General features: G+C 40.6%; 3 protein-coding genes across 3 annotated transcripts in view; 2 read left to right on the top strand and 1 right to left on the bottom strand.

Annotated features, from left to right (window-relative positions):
• The first annotated feature begins 263 nt into the window (after positions 1–263).
• apba2a (amyloid beta (A4) precursor protein-binding, family A, member 2a) lies at positions 264–8884 on the top strand. Its single transcript, XM_032523116.1, has 12 exons — positions 264–446; positions 2990–4241; positions 4473–4577; positions 4857–4896; positions 4982–5127; positions 5735–5821; positions 5916–6101; positions 6278–6457; positions 6647–6859; positions 7220–7339; positions 7491–7631; positions 8113–8884. Exons 2-12 carry the CDS (start codon positions 3021–3023, stop codon positions 8182–8184), a joined length of 2511 nt encoding a protein of 836 aa, XP_032379007.1. The 5' UTR covers positions 264–446; positions 2990–3020; the 3' UTR covers positions 8185–8884.
• Positions 8885–8922: 38 nt separating this feature from the next.
• duox2 (dual oxidase 2) lies at positions 8923–12208 on the bottom strand. Its single transcript, XM_032523155.1, has 8 exons — positions 11865–12208; positions 11310–11475; positions 11131–11188; positions 10904–11038; positions 10473–10680; positions 10171–10385; positions 9855–10045; positions 8923–9531 (listed from the first exon to the last, which is right to left on the bottom strand). Exons 2-8 carry the CDS (start codon positions 11454–11456, stop codon positions 9520–9522), a joined length of 966 nt encoding a protein of 321 aa, XP_032379046.1. The 5' UTR covers positions 11457–11475; positions 11865–12208; the 3' UTR covers positions 8923–9519.
• A 271-nt stretch (positions 12209–12479) lies between these two features.
• duox (dual oxidase) overlaps positions 12480–16818 on the top strand; it is a 13603-nt gene continuing 9264 nt past the window's right edge. The window contains exons 1-9 of the mRNA XM_032523166.1: positions 12480–12546; positions 12637–12720; positions 12828–12992; positions 13436–13623; positions 13807–14008; positions 15091–15257; positions 15645–15708; positions 16090–16186; positions 16351–16441. Of these exons, the coding sequence (XP_032379057.1) occupies positions 12480–12546; positions 12637–12720; positions 12828–12992; positions 13436–13623; positions 13807–14008; positions 15091–15257; positions 15645–15708; positions 16090–16186; positions 16351–16441 (1125 nt within the window). The remainder of the gene's footprint in view (positions 12547–12636; positions 12721–12827; positions 12993–13435; positions 13624–13806; positions 14009–15090; positions 15258–15644; positions 15709–16089; positions 16187–16350; positions 16442–16818) is intronic.

The following is a 16818-nucleotide window of genomic DNA, read 5'->3' as shown; positions in this document are numbered from 1 at the left end:
TTTGTCAACTCCCTAAACGCAAAAGCCATACAAAAAATAAATAAATGAAACATCTTGTTCTAGATGTAGAATATTTAATTGTATATATTTTAAAATTGAAATTCAATGATACCATTATGCAAAACATGACCGCCTTTACACCCTAGAGGCAGTACACTTTAAAAAAAATACAAGAAATAGCTATTAAGTGTTTTAAACTAAAATAATATGGGTCAGTTATTGGGCGTAGGTTTTAAATGTGGTCGTTATGTTTCTCACTGTCACTGTGGGCAGACTGTAGCCTATAAAGAGGGACAGAGCAGTGAGCACATGATGGGGGTGTATTTTCTACACAGGTTCCTGGGCTGCTGTGCGGCTTTTATTCAAAAATCACCATTCCGGAGAGCAATCTGATCTGATCAGCACACGGGCATTTTACAAGAGGGCCTCCGACAGCACTGATGTTGGTAAGTGGCACGTAGGATTGTCTGTGTATGGATGGGGGGAAATGTAATTATTGCATACAGGCCTTTTCGGCTTGCGATTACAGAGCTGAAGACAATGCTATATATGTGCTCTCCTGGTACAACATCAGCCCAGACGCTGGATGTCAGCATGGTGCAGTCTCAATGCTTCAAATCAAGGTCGATGTGAATTGCAGCAGCAGGGTAATATTTGCTTCCAGATGGTGAAACCAGTAGTGTGTGCGTGTGTGCGTGTGCGTGTGCGTGTGTGTGTGTGTGTGTGTGCGTGTATGAGCGCGCGCGCGCTCGCTCGCGCATGTGTGTGTGTGTGTACAGAGAGTCAGCTCCATCACTGCGTGTTAAATGCGCAGGGAAACCATAGCATGCGATTGTCTTATCGATATTTAAGCAGATGGGAATGCGGTGTCCACTTATGGGGAAACCAGAGCGACCACAACAACCACTCCTGCAGCTGCGGCAAAAGTTCACCGTATAGGGTCATAAAATTCCACCACAAATCCGTCAAGGGCAGGGCGAAATGCGTGAAATCTTATCCTCCATTCAAGGCTATAATGAACCTTATTGTTTTTAATTACCACTTCAGCACCATGGAGAGGTCATGGTTAGGTCGTGTTATATTGGAGGCGATCCGGATTAGTTGTCATAAGACCATTATCATCAGTTACATTATCATCTGATCAACACTGTGAACTGTTAGGATTTATTATGTTTATTGTTATTAACCAGAAGCTTAAGCCCAACCGTATTTACGATACGTAGTAAGCTACGCAATCGTAGCCTACTGTTTTTTTCTTCCAGTTCAGCCTCAAGCGTATGATTCATGGTTAGGTAAGGGTGTTGACATATTTAGACTGTGCGGGTATCAGACCACTCCATTCAGTACGATATTGATAACTCTGATACATTCATTAGGCTAATCAGGTGATAACGTCTTTACCAGGACGAGAACAACATTTTCGCATTTCATGGGTATTTTTGAGGGCCCAGGGAATTCGTAAGGTCTTATTTAGACAATTGTCAGTCTAAATTACTGTATTGGTCCCCAAGTATAATTGAATGTGTTTTGTTTATTTGGTTTGTCATTTTGAATTGAAGAATTATCATTAATATCCCTCTGGTGGCGTCATACATACTGTAGTGCAGCAGTTAACTGTTATTTTCGTTTATCAGTCAATCTGCCTGTTATTTTCTTTGGCCTATTAAATATCAGAAAATAGTTGAAAATGCCCATCATCTTTTCCCAGAACCTAAAATAACGGCTTTAAATATCTTTCTTTGTCTGACCAACAGTCCAAAAATAAATTGATATTATAGAAATCTAAGAGGCTGAAACCAGTGAATTTTGGCATTTTTGAAAAATGTTATCAAAATTGTTGTAGATGAATCGTCTGCCAATTAACCTATCGATTAATCCACTTATCAGTTCAGCTATATAGTAATGTATGACTTTGATTTAGCATAACAGTGTTGTGGTTCTAATCTTTTCTTTTTTGTTGTCGTTTGACACCTTAAACAACTAAAACAACATAAAAGAAACACAGGAGTGAAAAGAAATACATTTTCCACCAACTGTGTTTTCATTCTCATAGACCTGTGGCATTATCTGTCCATTTGCCAATAGATAGCATGTTATGTTGTGCCTTTGTCCAGGGCAAACAATTCAGAGATGCTTTTCAGATGTCAAACAAATGATGTACTAATCCACAAACGGTTTTCCTCAAAGGACACATGTCATGGATCATAAATCTGGTACCCACACTAACCACATTATTTAAATGCTTCAGGAATGAGTTTGTAAGTGAGGGTATACTCTTAGTAGAAAAAAATAAGACTTATTTTACATAAGAAAAGTATCACATGCTGCTGGCCTGATCCACGGTTTTGCTGCATCTCCTGTTCTGCATGACATCAAGACAGAATTAGAGCAGATGCAACAAAGCAAGATGACAGATAAAAAACAACATCAGCAATCATGGACAAAAGGACCGAGATGGTGTGTTAGATGATGTAGAAGTAAAAGACGGATGTACATTATTATCACCGTAATAAGTTTGTCCTTGTCTAGATTTGTGTTTGTTTAAAGTGGGAAACAGAGACATTTACTCTGATACGTTTTCATTTCAAATGTTTGTGTAAATGTTGAAACAAATCTTTCATTATATGTTATTTAAATTTGATATAGTGTAAAGTGCTTGAGAGATTCTCTGGGAATGAGCTGTTAGGTTAAATTGTAATAGCTTGTAAAGTAATCAACGGAAGAGGTTGTCCTGTATCTGAAACAAAGTCCTAATGGCTAAAAAAAAGTTGCAAAATTGAAGAAGAGAGAGAGCGGCATACTGTTATCTGTAGCAGTTCATTTTTACAACTTGTTGGTTTCACTGAAGATATTTGACAGGATTTGTTGAAATTCTCTCATCAAACCTAGTATGTTTCATTGATTGTGCTGGTAAAAGTATCAAGTGAAAATGTACACAGAGCATTAGGCATCTCAAAAATCTAATTTTGGTTATTATTTATGTTTACAGGGTTGATGGTAGTGGGCTTACAGGGCCAGTTATGGCTCATGGAAAAAGGCCAGGCACCATTACCAAGATATTGGCTTCCAGCCCTCCACTGTGCCCCGGTCCAGGACTCACTAAACAGAGCCAAGAAGAGCAGCAAGGTTTGGTGAAGGAGGCATCTGAGAAACAGCCATGTACCTTAAAGAGTGATAACTATGAGCAGCTGACTCCTTCTGTCCCTGCAAGCCACTTTTACATGAGTTGTGACCCTAGTCCTGAGGACATGGAGGACACCTGCTCTGAGTACGACAACGTGGGCTCCGATGTGGAGCAGGAATATGATGAGGTGCTGCATTTAAACAGACAGGGCGTTGTGGACACAAGGTACCACAAACCATATTCTCCTGAGGATGGTGGCTATATAAAGTATGCAGTAGGTGAAAATATTAATCAGAACAGCAGTGCTGTTGACCAGTTCACTCCCAGGCCTCGTCATGGCACAGAAAGATGTGAGGGATCACAATTAGACACTAAGCCTTACAAGACGGGCCATCGCTTTAGGTCACATTGTGCTCCGACTGCTGGGGATGAAGCAGAGAGGGAGATGGAAAAGGGCCAGGAGAACAGGTTCTTCTTCGGTGATAGAGATGAGATAGAAGAGGTGCTGGATGGGGCCACATTTATTGAGGATTTAGAGGAGACAGAGAACAGTGTTCAAAGGCAGACTAGCCTTTATCAGGATAATGACAATGAAAGAATCAGAAAGGGAGGGGATGAAAGGGAAAGAGTAGACGGCACCCAAGTCGCAAGAAACCATAATATCCCAGGAGCCAGTAAGAAGTGTGAGTCGTCTCACATGGGTTCAAAGGATAAGGAGAGGCAGGGTAAAGGACGAGGAAGGAGGGGAGCGGTAGAGAACATTGAGCACATTGTTTCTGGGACCAAAGGATGCACCACCGACAGCTCTGAACAGCGTCCAAAGACTTTGTCAAAGGACTGCAAAAAAGCCGTTGTGCGGACCAAAGCTAGGTCTGGTTTCACTAAGCAACATCCTCCTCCACCACCTCGCCATTCCCATGTTCAGCCGCCTGCTGACACCCAGAAGGCCCCGCCTCGTAAAGAGACTCCTCCTGTTCCCAGACCCAGTCCTTCCTCTGCTAACAGCCGGGAGAGCGAACCCAGGGTTATCAAACCATCCGTGGCTCCTCATCACACACCAGAACAACAGAGGGAGCCTCTTGAGGAGAGGCAGAGACGGCCAGAGAAACCCCAGCAGGTAACCGCTGCAAATAGGGCAGGTCTTTGTCAGATCTCTTCCCCTGTGTTTGTTTCAGCACTATTTACCTTCTCTGTGTCCCAGAGTGAATTAAGTAAGATTTTAATTACATGCTTTGCCACCTATAGTCTTTTTTCACCCTTTTCCCATGGGGTTATCATCTACACAGGACAATAAGAAACATTGAAAACAAGGCTTGCTGAAGTTAAAGCAGATATTTATATACAACAGGGTGAGAAACCAAGCACAGCTGTGATACCTGAGGACATGTCAGAGCAGTCGAGGAGGCCTCAGTGTCCAGAGCTCGTCCCTGTGGAGGAGAGGAACACATCCAAGGTGAAGACGTATTACACAACAGAGTATGATTTTTAGAGATGTGACTCCAACCACTTTAAATTCATCACAATGTTGTTCTTTGATAATTGTCTTTTTCCATCTTTATAATTTAAATTTTTTATCGTACACACTAACGTTTGGAGAATGTTTTTGTAACTATAAATGGGCCACAATACTCAAATAAATACTGACTTTGCTAACTGATATCTCTTTTTCAAATATTATGACCATGAAAATGTTTTCCACTGAAGTCTAAATTTTTTTAAACTTATTTTAAAGAACACACAGGAAGCAGCTTCTTTCCCCAGCTTTGAGGATGGTAATTATCTCATAGTAGTGTTACATTTTATAATTCTTTGCAGAGCATCACAATGTTTTACAATGAGATTTGTTTTGCTGAGTAGTCCCAGGTCCCTGTGAGCCAGAGGATCTTATTGATGGAATCATCTTTGCTGCAAACTACCTTGGCTGCACTCAGGTGTTGTCTGATAAAAATCCATCCAAGTCTGTCCGCATGTCCCAAGCCCATGAAGCTGTCAGTCGTATCAAGGTAATCTGCCTCTTCATCATTAACATCCATTGATATATTTTATACATATATAAATGTGCCAAAGAAGTTACTGCACACCCTCTCCTTGTTCCTGTGTCTCAAAAATGTAGCAACACATTTCAAAGAAATTTGTCAAATAGATTGGCCTTGTGTCAAGGAGAAATTGATCCAAAGTTGATGGTGATCTGTATCTGGGATTTTTGCTATTTGACACGTTACCTTTTAAGCTTTAGCCATAAAACTAACAGAGAGACTTGATTCCAAATCCTAAGGGTGTGTTTGACGTATCTGGGTATAAAAACAAGGTACTTGTTCAGCACTGGCAGAAGCTTGTTCTCACAAAGTGCGTTTAACTTTGGATTTTAATGGAATTTCTAGGAGTATAGTATATACCTGTATTGTCAGCTGACTTATTTGTGATGGGTACACCAAGCAGCAGCAGAGTCATTTCTTCACCACCCAGGGGAGCTGTTGCATGCCTTTTTTGCTCACCTGCCCATGTTAGTGTTTTAAAAATGAGCTGATAGTTTGCATTGTGAGACAAAGTACAGAAATATTAAATTATTTATTATATTAAGTTTTTAAAAATGTGTGATTTATTTCAAAGAGCCAAGACGAAGACTCTCAAATGATGACAGAAGTGGACCTGTTTATTTCCACTAAAGCTGTCAAAGTGCTGAATGCTGACACACAGGTGAGTAAGTATTTGTGTGTTGATTCAGCCTCCCTTCCAAATCTATCTTTAAGACATAATGAGTTACGGTTGTCATTGTTTTTGCTCCACGTAGGAGACAATGATGGACAGTGCCTTGCGGACGATCTCCTATATTGCAGACATTGGCAGTATTGTGGTTCTGATGGCACGTAGGCGCATGTCTCAGGCCTCATCAGTGGATTTCTCAGAATCTCCCGACTCTGCCAGCGAAGGGAAGAGTCAGTACAGGATGATCTGCTCTGTATTTGAGTCAGAGGATGTGAGTGCTTGCTGCTTAACTGCACATACCTTTTTATATTTGGGGTTTGAACTTTATTTGATTGATTTTTTACATTTGTTCCGTGGTCACTAAATTATTGTGATCTTTCCCACCTCCCTGTTGTTGGTGTAGCGTTTCTGCTGAGTAGCTTTCCCCAAATTCTCTCCTTCCCACAGGCACAGCTCATTGCACAGTCCATCGGTCAGGCTTTTAGCGTGGCCTACAGAGAATTCCTGCGAGCCAATGGCATCAACCCGACCGACTTGAGCCAGAAACAGTACAGTGACATCATCAACTCCCAGGAAATGTACCACGATGACCTCGTCCATTTCTCAAACTCAGACAACTGTAAAGAGGTGTGACATTTTTTTATTTGGCTGCAGTTGAATTGTGGATGATGACGGATGAATTTCCCTCAACATAAATTGCAGTACCAGAATCTCACAAATCTTCTGAACCTTGGCATGTGACGCTCGAAACAGGCTTGAAATTGATGAAGAAATGCTTTTTCACTTTTATTTATTTATATTATTTTTTTGTTCCAGCTGGATGTGGAGAAGCAGAAAGGGGAGAGCCTAGGCGTGGTGATCGTGGAGTCTGGTTGGGGCTCCATTTTGCCCACCGTCATCCTGGCCAGCATGTTGAACAGCGGCCCTGCAGCTCGCTCAGGAAAACTCAGTGTTGGGGACCAGATTATGTCCATCAATGACACGAGCCTGGTGGGGCTGCCACTTGCCACGTGTCAGGGCATCATCAAGGTGCGTATCAGGCACCTCCGGTTTTCACGTATTCAGTATTCAGTCAGTCTTCTCAGGAAATATCACTCAACAATTTCCTAGTTGTTTGCAAACGGAAGTAAATGGTGCAGTTGTTGCAGACTTTTTTTAGCTGTGGATTTAGTACACTAGTAAGTATTAAGCAAGAAGATGTATGTCAGATCAGATCAAAAGATATTGCATGTTCCATGCTTTTACCATTTATTTAGACATCAATAGAGGAAAACGTTATATTAGACTTTGGTAAGAGGTAGGTAATACTCATTAGGATAAATTAATTGGTTGAAAATAAGAAATATCACGAACTGGAACATTAATGGGCTTTTATGTTTTTCGCTCCAGGGTCTGAAGAACCAGGTGAAGGTAAAGCTGAGTATTGTGAGCTGCCCTCCTGTCACCACTGTCCTCATCAAGAGACCTGATCTCAAGTTCCAGCTTGGTTTCAGTGTGCAGAATGGCATTGTGAGTAAAGTTTGTTTGTATGAAGCATGGCACTACACTTTAGAGGCTCAAAATGAATAGCATCTTCTGAAGAGCACCGCTGTTTTAAAGAGTGAGGGGTGTGTTATGTATTATGAAGTTGCATACATCTCTTCTTTTTTCACATCCTCAGATCTGCAGTCTTATGCGAGGTGGCATAGCTGAGCGAGGCGGTGTTCGCGTTGGACACAGAATCATTGAGATAAATGGTCAGAGTGTTGTCGCCATGGCACATGAGAAGATTGTTCAAACCCTGTCTGTCTCAGTGGGTGAGGTAAGAAGACATAATGCCGCAAGATGGCAATTTTCACTGCTTTAGAGGTACTGGTAAGTGGATTTTGTAACATTTGGCTCATCTAATTCTGGGCAAGAAAGTGAACAAATATATTTCCCAAGTTGTCAAACTATTCCTTGATTTAAGCCAGAGGGCATGAATCAGTTTCTTACGGTTTCTCACAGTTTAGTATAAATTACAAAATAAATTGCTTAATTTATGGCCATGTGTGTGTGCGCGCGTGCGTTCATGCGCATGTTTCCCCCCCAATTTCTCCCAGTATGTATCTCCATTCAAGCCTAGAAGCTTATTCTTTGTCAGTAATGGATTCAAGTTGTCGTTCTCGAGTGTCTGGTGGCACCAAAGGGAGTAAATTTGTATTGGATTCAAGTGATGTCATTAGGACTGTGCCTCAAAAAAAGGGGCTCTTGAGTTGACAGTGTAACTGTCCCCACTCCTCTCATCTCTGCCTCCCTGCTAGATCAACATGAAGACGATGCCTGCTGTGATGTTCAGACTGCTGACAGGTCAGGAGACGCCTATCTACATATAGAGAGCCTGCATGGATCAGCCCACTGTAGTTCTGCATGTCTGGCTGTGTGGAGACGATGGACGGATGACTGACACGTGGCTCAGTGGGATGAGGAGAATTTATTTTTCTATCATTTTATTTTCTCGGCCTCTTGTTGCAACGCTGTAAAGAATATCCAGTTCTCATTTTCAGGTTTTATCTTGAATTACATTGTCATAATGGCCTTACTCTGTGGTATATGGTACTGTATGTGAGTTTCTGGTGTTGAAGAGAAGTAGCTTTAAGGTCATAATTATTTTCTTATGAAGAGATAAATTAGTACATTTATTTTTTATTTAGTCATTTTTATAATGTGTATGGAGTTTAAAAATGTACTTGTAATGTAAATACTTTGGATTACTCAAGGACTTGGTTGGAAAGGCCATATTACTCCTATGGTATATGCATGTTATTATGAAGAATTACTGACCAGGAATTCATTCTCAATCTGACATGATAATCTATTACAGTAAGTATTAAAAGAAGATAATATGTTGTACAAAGGTGCAAAATAATGTGTATTATGGTGATGCTGAAGGCCAAAGACACACACTTTTCAAAGACATACAGTATGGGTGATCATTACCTTTACCAGAGCGTACAGTACAAGAATGTATCAAAATATACATTACTGAATGAATGTAATGTTATAACACATTAAGAATACAATGTCACGGATGAATGCTTGTTGTTTTTATTTTTATTAAGGTGTTACTACAAAAAAGTACTTACAAAGTGACAAGATGCAAAGGACCTTTGCCTGAATTAGAGATGAATCAATTATTCTTATCCAAGCAGTTTAGTATTCATTCTTCCCTTTCGTGTTTTCAGATTTATTTTTTATTTCAGAAGCTGTGAATAAAGGACGCTTAAACCGATGACGCTGCTCAGGAACTATGCGCACATTAAACCACATGTTGTTACCAGGGAAATGTGCATGTATCGCAAGAAATCCAAAAGAGGCTATCAAGAGTAATTAATATCACACAATTACCATTTTGTCTCATTTTGCATTGAAAAAAGCAAAAACAACTAAAAGAGTTGAACAATGACCTATAATCCTTATTGATCCGTGTATAAACACAGTGTATGGATCCCATACAACTTTATATATTGTACTTACAACTAATGCAACATGACAATAACTTTACAAATACACCTATGTACAGTTAAATCGTTAATAACACATAACACTTGCAACAGGCTCGCATAGATAATGAAACAGGTGTGAAATTAGAAACTCCATCTGTAACACATTCAGCAAAAATATCTTCAAGTATTGGCTGAAAAAGCTCCCTGAGGGAAACCAGGATGGCTTCATATATGTTCCTAAGACACAGAAATGAAATCATCTTAGTCAATTAGCAGCAAAGGTGGAAATAACCTCCTTAATGTTTTATGGACAGGAAAGTGCAGCACTCAGGATTCAGGACGTATGTGCTGTAGTGGCTATAATAGCAGTGATTTATTTTATTGTAATCTTGCACCCCTTATTATTACTGCATTGGTCACAGAACTGAATATGTATTTTGCAACAATAAATGTATATCATTGTCAAAGTTTTCCAACAAGTTCATAAAAGAACAATGAATAATGCACTGCTTGTAAATAAATGACAAAGTAACATTACCCTCTGAGTGTTGCCAACTTACCGCTGTGCCTTTTGATGTGAGTTGTGAAATTGTCACTCCATCAAGAAAAACTGAATTCAGGTAGCCCTGCCCATAAGAAACATTCTCGTCTTCATCACTGTCGACGCCAACACTGAAAGCCTCTTTCATCTTCTCGGGTATAAGAAAGTTCAACATCACCACCAGAATCCCGATGAGGGTGCACAACACACCTGGAAAACATTTCAGTTAGTAGAAATCAACACCCTTTAGCTGGCTCTATACTGTATATTAGTAAAAACATAAGAACTGAGCACGAGTAAACGTAAGAAATGAATGTGCAGCATCTTATCTTTACCAGTAGCTAGAGCCAGCCAGAATGAATAACTGTACTCTGTTTCAAAGGAGTCGGTCCCTATGGAGAAAACACACTGTGGCACATTCATGATGGTGGAGAAGGAGGCCATGGAGAAGAAGATGAAGGCAGCGGTGGCCATCATCATGTACCCGGCGTACAGAATGACTGGCATGGAGAAGAGGATATTGGTGAGCATCCAGCAGCAAAACGCCGTCCTGGGAAAGTGTGAAGCCATTTTAATTTCTGCTACTTTTAACAACCATCTGCTGAAACTGATAGTATATTAATACAATTTCTGTTACCAGAGGGTTGCAGAGGCGTATCGTCCAGAGTATCTGTACTGAAAGATGAGTCCACATGGGTTACTCATGGTGAATTTCTCAGCAATGTACAGGATGGGGTTGGGTAAACCTTTCTCCAGAGCCTCCTCATACTCTTCTTCAATAGAGTCATGCCAGTTGAACATCTCATTGTAGTCAATGGTCTCATTGAACTGTACAACAGGATTCCCTGAGAAGGAAAACGGGCACATTTATGACACTTGCACCTTAAATGTCCCACAAAATGGTGTTGTAGTTTTAAGTTTTTATGACAGACTTGCGAAAAAAATATGTTATCAGACTATTGAGCAAACATCTTAATCAAAGATCTAAGTTGTCCAAAACATTAAAGCTGCCAGTGTACGAGTGTATTATACACATATCTGCACATAAGAACAGCAACAATGACTCACCCTTTAGTGTTACATTAATGCCGTACAGTCCAACATGCAAGCCGATGTCAGCATTAACCACTGCGTTGCTGAAAGACTTGTAGGTGGCATTAGTGGTCATTCTGGCCTCAGCCCAGTCATTGGTAAAGTTGAGCGCTGCGGGAAAAGGACACAAAGGTAAGTGATGTTGGCAGAAAAAGGAAAATCTTTGATTTATTAAATGACAATGATAAGAATTCAAAACTCACCCACTATTACCACGCCTATGAACAAGCTGATAATTATTCTAATCATCCAGAACAGCCTCTGACAGGAAGTAAAAGAACAGGATCAAAATTATTTCAGTCTCATTGAAACAAAAACGTGACAGAAGGAGATATGAGTTTTTTTGCAGTGATTAAGAGCTTATCTGATGCTTTGCACTCACCGACTTCCCTCGTATCCCTGGCAGAATGAGAAGAAGACTGACTGCTAGTACAAGGAAGACCAGAATAATGGTGAGCAAGCGGCCACTGAAGATGAAGGAGATCCTTTGTAAAGGGTAGAATGGGTAAATGTCATCGTAGAAAGTCATCTTAGCTCCTTAGCTGAAACTAGACTGTGTAACAGAGAAGACAGTGTTAGTGGTGGGGTTCTCAGTTTCCTCCAGATGCAGAGATAGGCGCTCTTGTTTCTTACAGCAGATAGGAGATGGAACAATATTACTGCTGTGTAACATGGCAAATGATTAAGCACAACCATGTCTAACTCATGTAACATCATTTCACATTCTCTGGCAATGTGTATCTTTACAGCAAAGAACTGAATGCATTTGTATAATGCACAAAGGCATGCAATTCTATACATCCATTTGACCACTTCAGTCAGTGTTATGCAAATAGGTGCTTTTTATTTTAATACATTTATTTGAACCTGATTGACAAAAAAAGTTTCAAATAAAACCAATCAATGAAACAAAGAAAATCCAAAAGATTTTTCTTACCTAAAAGCTGAAAGAAGAGGACCGAAGAAGAGAGTAAAGTGTGAATGTTGAGGGAACATAAACTTCTTTTATAGCGCCGGTCCCTTTTTGTGTCACTGAGGAGGAGGATGCCCTGACTGGAATGCTATGGAAAAGAGGTGTGATTAAGCGGTAAGCACCATACCCTTTTGGGCAACACAGGTCACATGCAGTTTGTGATAAGCTGTGCTTTCGTATTGCACCATTCCTCACCTGCACCTGTGCTCCTGCACTACTTCTGCACTACATTTCAGCCTCTACAGTGGGTAAGACTATTTTATCTTCTACTTTCAAACACGAAGTGCTACAGGAAACAGGACTTTGGATGTTTGCAGTCTGCCGACATGACCAAAATGATCAGTGTCGAAGTTTAGTAAAAGTTTTGTGTTAATTCAAGCAGACAAAAGGGTGTCAGTTGTGAAATTATAGACTCCCTGGTTTGTCTTTCTAATCTGTGCTAAACCAACAAAGTATATTACATGGGAATATAATAGAAATATGACAGTAAATGTCAGTTACCTTCACTGTGTCTTCACCTTTCAGAAGTCCTACAGTCCTCTTGGCTGCAGACTGAGCTGAGGAGCATCTCTCGCATCAATGGATTTGCGTAAGCGGGTTTGGAGTATTTGCGCCGCGGTTGGCTTGGTGCTTATGGTCAGTGAACGTAAGTAGAGTTGTACTTCATATTCAGAGTCACTTAACACAACCCAGTTAACCTAGAAAGGGATGTTTAAACTCGACATGTCTTGGACAGATTCACGTTGTGAAATAACCTGGGAGGTTCGTCGCTTTGACGGCTGGTACAACAGTTTGGGATATCCCAGACGCGGAGCTGTTGGTAAGTTGCAGTAGGCTACAACGTTGCCAAAGTATGCAGCAGCAGTAGCTCATAGCCTGTCAACAGTCAACACACACTAGTCACACACAGTGTTTGTGCTCGCGCAGGTTCTCACCTTATGCGCCTCGTGCCCGCGCATTACCGGGACGGAGTCTACCAACCTGTCGAGGAACCGCTGCTGCCAAACCCCCGCAGACTGAGCCGCCTGCTGTCCGGGGGGCCGTCCGGTCTGCCCTCAACACGCAACCAGACCGTGCTCTCTCTGTTCTTTGGTAAATATATTGAATACATATTGAAATATATTGAATACGTATGTTGAAATATATTGAATACGTATATTGAAATATATTGAAATTGGCCAGACATCAAAATTGATTAAAAAAAACTGCCCCAAAATGAACTTTTGTTTGGAGGATGTAGCTACCAATGTGGCGCACTGATATTTTCCACTCACATTTTACCACAATGTGCAACACAGGTGTGAGGTTTTAAGTTAATACTTTTACTGTTGCTCACGTAAAAATTGAATTAAGTGTCCAACTTTAAGATGTTATAAACACATATAACAAATCAAAGCTTATATTGGAGGATACTAAACCAATGATATGTCAAGATGTTCAGAATCTGAAATGTCTTGTCTGGGAACCACACAAAACAATTCAGAATCCAGGTAAATGTCTTTTTTGTAGTAAAGTTTATTATTTTTACTTCTCAGGTTATCATGTTTCTTTTGAAATTTTTGACTCAAGAGCTCCTGGGTGTCCACCTGAGTTCATAAATATCCCAGTCCCAAAAGGTGACCCTGTCTTTGACCCCACTGACACTGGAAAAGTCCTGCTACCCTTCCAGAGAGGACCCTGGGACAAAGAGTCTGGCCAGAGTCCCAGTCACCCTCGCACACAGGTATCAATATGAAAGAACATGTTTGTTAATGTGCTTGCCAACATGCTTCCAGAGACAGTCAGTAAATGTGAAGAGTAGGTCAAGTACTATCACAGATCTGGTGGACACTTTCCATTATCTTACCCTACATTTCCCTTTTCCTCAAGTGCAATAATTTGAGAAAAACAAATGCATCACATGCAGGTTAACATGGTGACAGCATGGATAGATGGCAGCTCCATCTACGGCCCCTCCACGTCCTGGTCTGACTCCCTGAGAAGCTTCTCTGGAGGGCTCTTGACTTCAGGCTCTGAGCGGAACATGCCAAATAAGGCCACAGGACGCAGTCTTATGTGGAGTGCCGCTGACCCCTCTACAGGAGATCATGGACCCATTGGCCTTTATGGTGAGACAATTTATACTTACAGATTCCTTCACATCCAACCTGCACCAAACACTGTTTGCAAATTATTTATTTTATTGTCCACTGAGTATCAGCCAGTGGGGTTTATATCATCAGGGGTCTTTTGTAAATATGACAGGGGAGCTTTTGCTGTAGTGCATTAAACTGACTTCTACTGTATGTCATAAACATAATTTCCTCTGTACCTGGAGTGCAGTTAAACCATATAGTTTAGTGTGACTTAGTGTGTTAGTGTGTGTTGGATGGAGCTCAGCCCAAAAGAGTGGAGCTTAGTGACATTTATGGCCTTTAAAGCCTCCAAACTCATATGCAACATCTCTTTCCAAATTCACAATAATCCCAAGCTCTGCCTGTGATAATTCATGATCATTTTCTTTTGTGAATGAATGTCATTATTACGCTCATAAACTAGTTGAAATTGCACATAATAGAGCTCTGAATTGCAATCACACTGAACTATTTGGATGCATTACATTCAAGATGAGATTAAATGTGTTTTAGTGCCTGTTTGGATGAACAACACCTTTAAACAATCAATGTGGTAATGCTTACCCAATCAACACTGCAATCAGTTGAAAACAAGCAGCAAGAACCTCTTGCAAATATTATTTCACATACGAGTCTGTACAGGTAGCACCCTGTGATAGAAAAAGAGGCCCCACCTGACGTGTGTTATGACTCTTTAATTATTGTGTAAATGGCTTGTCACACTCACCACAGTAAATCCCTCTTTCTATACCATAGAGGATGCCGTGCAGGTCTCATGAAACCAGTGTTTGTTGCTTGTGTTGTTAAAGGTGTGTAGTTATTATCTGGGCTGGAGGCCGAGGATCTTCCCCTGTTGTCATTGCTCTGTTGTCACATCCTTTAAAAGCCAACTTATGATTCCATTAGTGGTTAGAGATGCTCATCAGTCACTGCAATGGGAGTGCGACACTATGGAGAAAAGTTTTAGCATTCTGTATAAAAACATGTTACAGCCTATTTTCTGTTTATTGTGTGATGTTGATTCACATGAAGGGAAAGCAGAATTCCCTATAATTTGTGCCATCTTCTCTGCCCAGAATTTGGAAATGCCTGGGCGAATGAGAACATTTTCACAGCAGCAGAGGGGATTATCTGGTTTCGCTACCACAATTATGTAGCCTCCAAACTGCATGAGGAGCACCCAGAGTGGTCAGACGAAGAGCTGTTTCAAAACGCCAGAAAGACCGTTGTGGCCACATTCCAGGTAGATGGAAAAGTCTCCATGTAATCCTCTCGCTACTCAGGTGATGATTTAATTTGCACTCTGAAGAGAGCGAGGTTGCATCAACGCCAGGTGGTCGTGATTTTATGGATGAAATTGATGGTTTTAGTTTAAAGGTGGATGCATCATCTTTCACTTGTTTTGATTAGTTTAGTCTGTCCTTTCCTGAACAACACCACACACCTTAAACATTTTATCGAACTATATGTTTGGTTAAATCCAAAATAACAAGCTACAATTCTTAAACATTTTTTATAATATAATGAAACCACCAAAAAAGTATATTACCATCACACATACAATCATGATGACTTTTAGTGAGGATTCACAAAAGCTACAATAACTTTTATTCCTCCTATTTTCCCATAGAATATAGCTCTCTACGAATGGCTGCCTGGATATCTCAGAGACAAAAAGCTTCCTCCTTACCCAGGTAAGACTCAGCCAGTGCGTGTGCGTACAAGTGGAGGGGAACAGGTAATGCACTGATGACCACAAGCCGTGGTGAGGTGACCTAGCGTTGTCGGTGTTTGACAAATATGTGCTCTGTCAGCAAAGCATCACCCTGAGTCTCCTTCTTCTGCTGAATAAGCACCCGCAGCTGAAGAAAGTTAACATACAATGGTCAGATGAGCCCATCACCTTAATAACTCTTCATTTCACATCTATGCTGCTCAAGTTGCCTCACTTTGGCTATTCAGATGATAGTATAGATTGTTTGCATGCATAAGGGTTGTTTCAAATTCAGCTTGTAAGTTATTTTGTTCTTCTTCTATTGTTTTGTATTCTGTGATGATGATTTATCTGTATGCAGGTTACCAGAAGTTTGTTGATCCAGGGATCTCTCCTGAGTTCCAGGCTGCTGCCATACGATTTGGCATCACCATGGCCCCACCTGGTGTTTACATGAGGTATTATGCTTTTATCTCCTGGCGCTGAAAAATCGAAGTAAGTTAGTTAAGTTGAGTGTAAAATAAATATGCTGCTGTGAATAGTGTCAGACACAATCGAAAATACAGTATGAACTAACTATTAGAAATAAAACCGTCCGCATTTGCTCTCTTTTTTCCAACAGGAACAGAACCTGCCATTTTCAGAAGATTGTCAACATAGACGGCAGCTTTTCACCAGCAATGCGTCTTTGTAACAACTTTTGGAAACGTCAGGTATATCATGGTCAAACCTTTCACACATTTTCATAAAAGTATGACAGTAAATTGACTGTTGACTCAGGAAGCAGGAAAGTAAACAAACAATTGTTGTTTCTGAATAGTTGGTAGAAATGTTGTGCCAGTTTTTAAATCACAAATCACTTTAGATGTTTTTCTGTGGTAAAAAGCATAGTTTTTTTGTGGGGCTCAGTCTATCAAGTCTGAAACTGAAGAGATTTCTCTTTGACGGACGCCTGGATAGCTCAGTTGATATATAGAATTTTACTCCTCAACCCTTTACTGAATGTCATTCACCCTCTCTCTCCCCTTTCATGACTTCAGCTGTCCTGTCAAATAAAGATGCCTAAAAATGCCTAGAAAGAATCTTATAT

Source organism: Etheostoma spectabile, chromosome 8, assembly GCF_008692095.1.
Source record: "Etheostoma spectabile isolate EspeVRDwgs_2016 chromosome 8, UIUC_Espe_1.0, whole genome shotgun sequence".
NCBI classification, from domain to species: domain Eukaryota; kingdom Metazoa; phylum Chordata; class Actinopteri; order Perciformes; family Percidae; genus Etheostoma; species Etheostoma spectabile.
Note: the sequence above shows the minus strand (reverse complement) of the source record. Positions and strands in the feature narration are given on the sequence as shown.

Coding starts and splice junctions, on each gene's coding strand:
- apba2a (XM_032523116.1), top strand. CDS start 3,021: ATGGCTCATGGAAAAAGGCCAGGCACCATTACCAAGATATTGGCTTCC. Junction 4,578..4,856: donor AGGAGAGGAACACATCCAAG/GTGAAGACGTAT, acceptor CTTATTTTAAAG/AACACACAGGAAGCAGCTTC. Junction 5,128..5,734: donor AAGCTGTCAGTCGTATCAAG/GTAATCTGCCTC, acceptor TTTATTTCAAAG/AGCCAAGACGAAGACTCTCA.
- duox2 (XM_032523155.1), bottom strand. CDS start 11,456: ATGACTTTCTACGATGACATTTACCCATTCTACCCTTTACAAAGGATC. Junction 11,189..11,309: donor CAGGGATACGAGGGAAGTCG/GTGAGTGCAAAG, acceptor ACTTCCTGTCAG/AGGCTGTTCTGGATGATTAG. Junction 10,681..10,903: donor CATTAATGTAACACTAAAGG/GTGAGTCATTGT, acceptor TTTCCTTCTCAG/GGAATCCTGTTGTACAGTTC.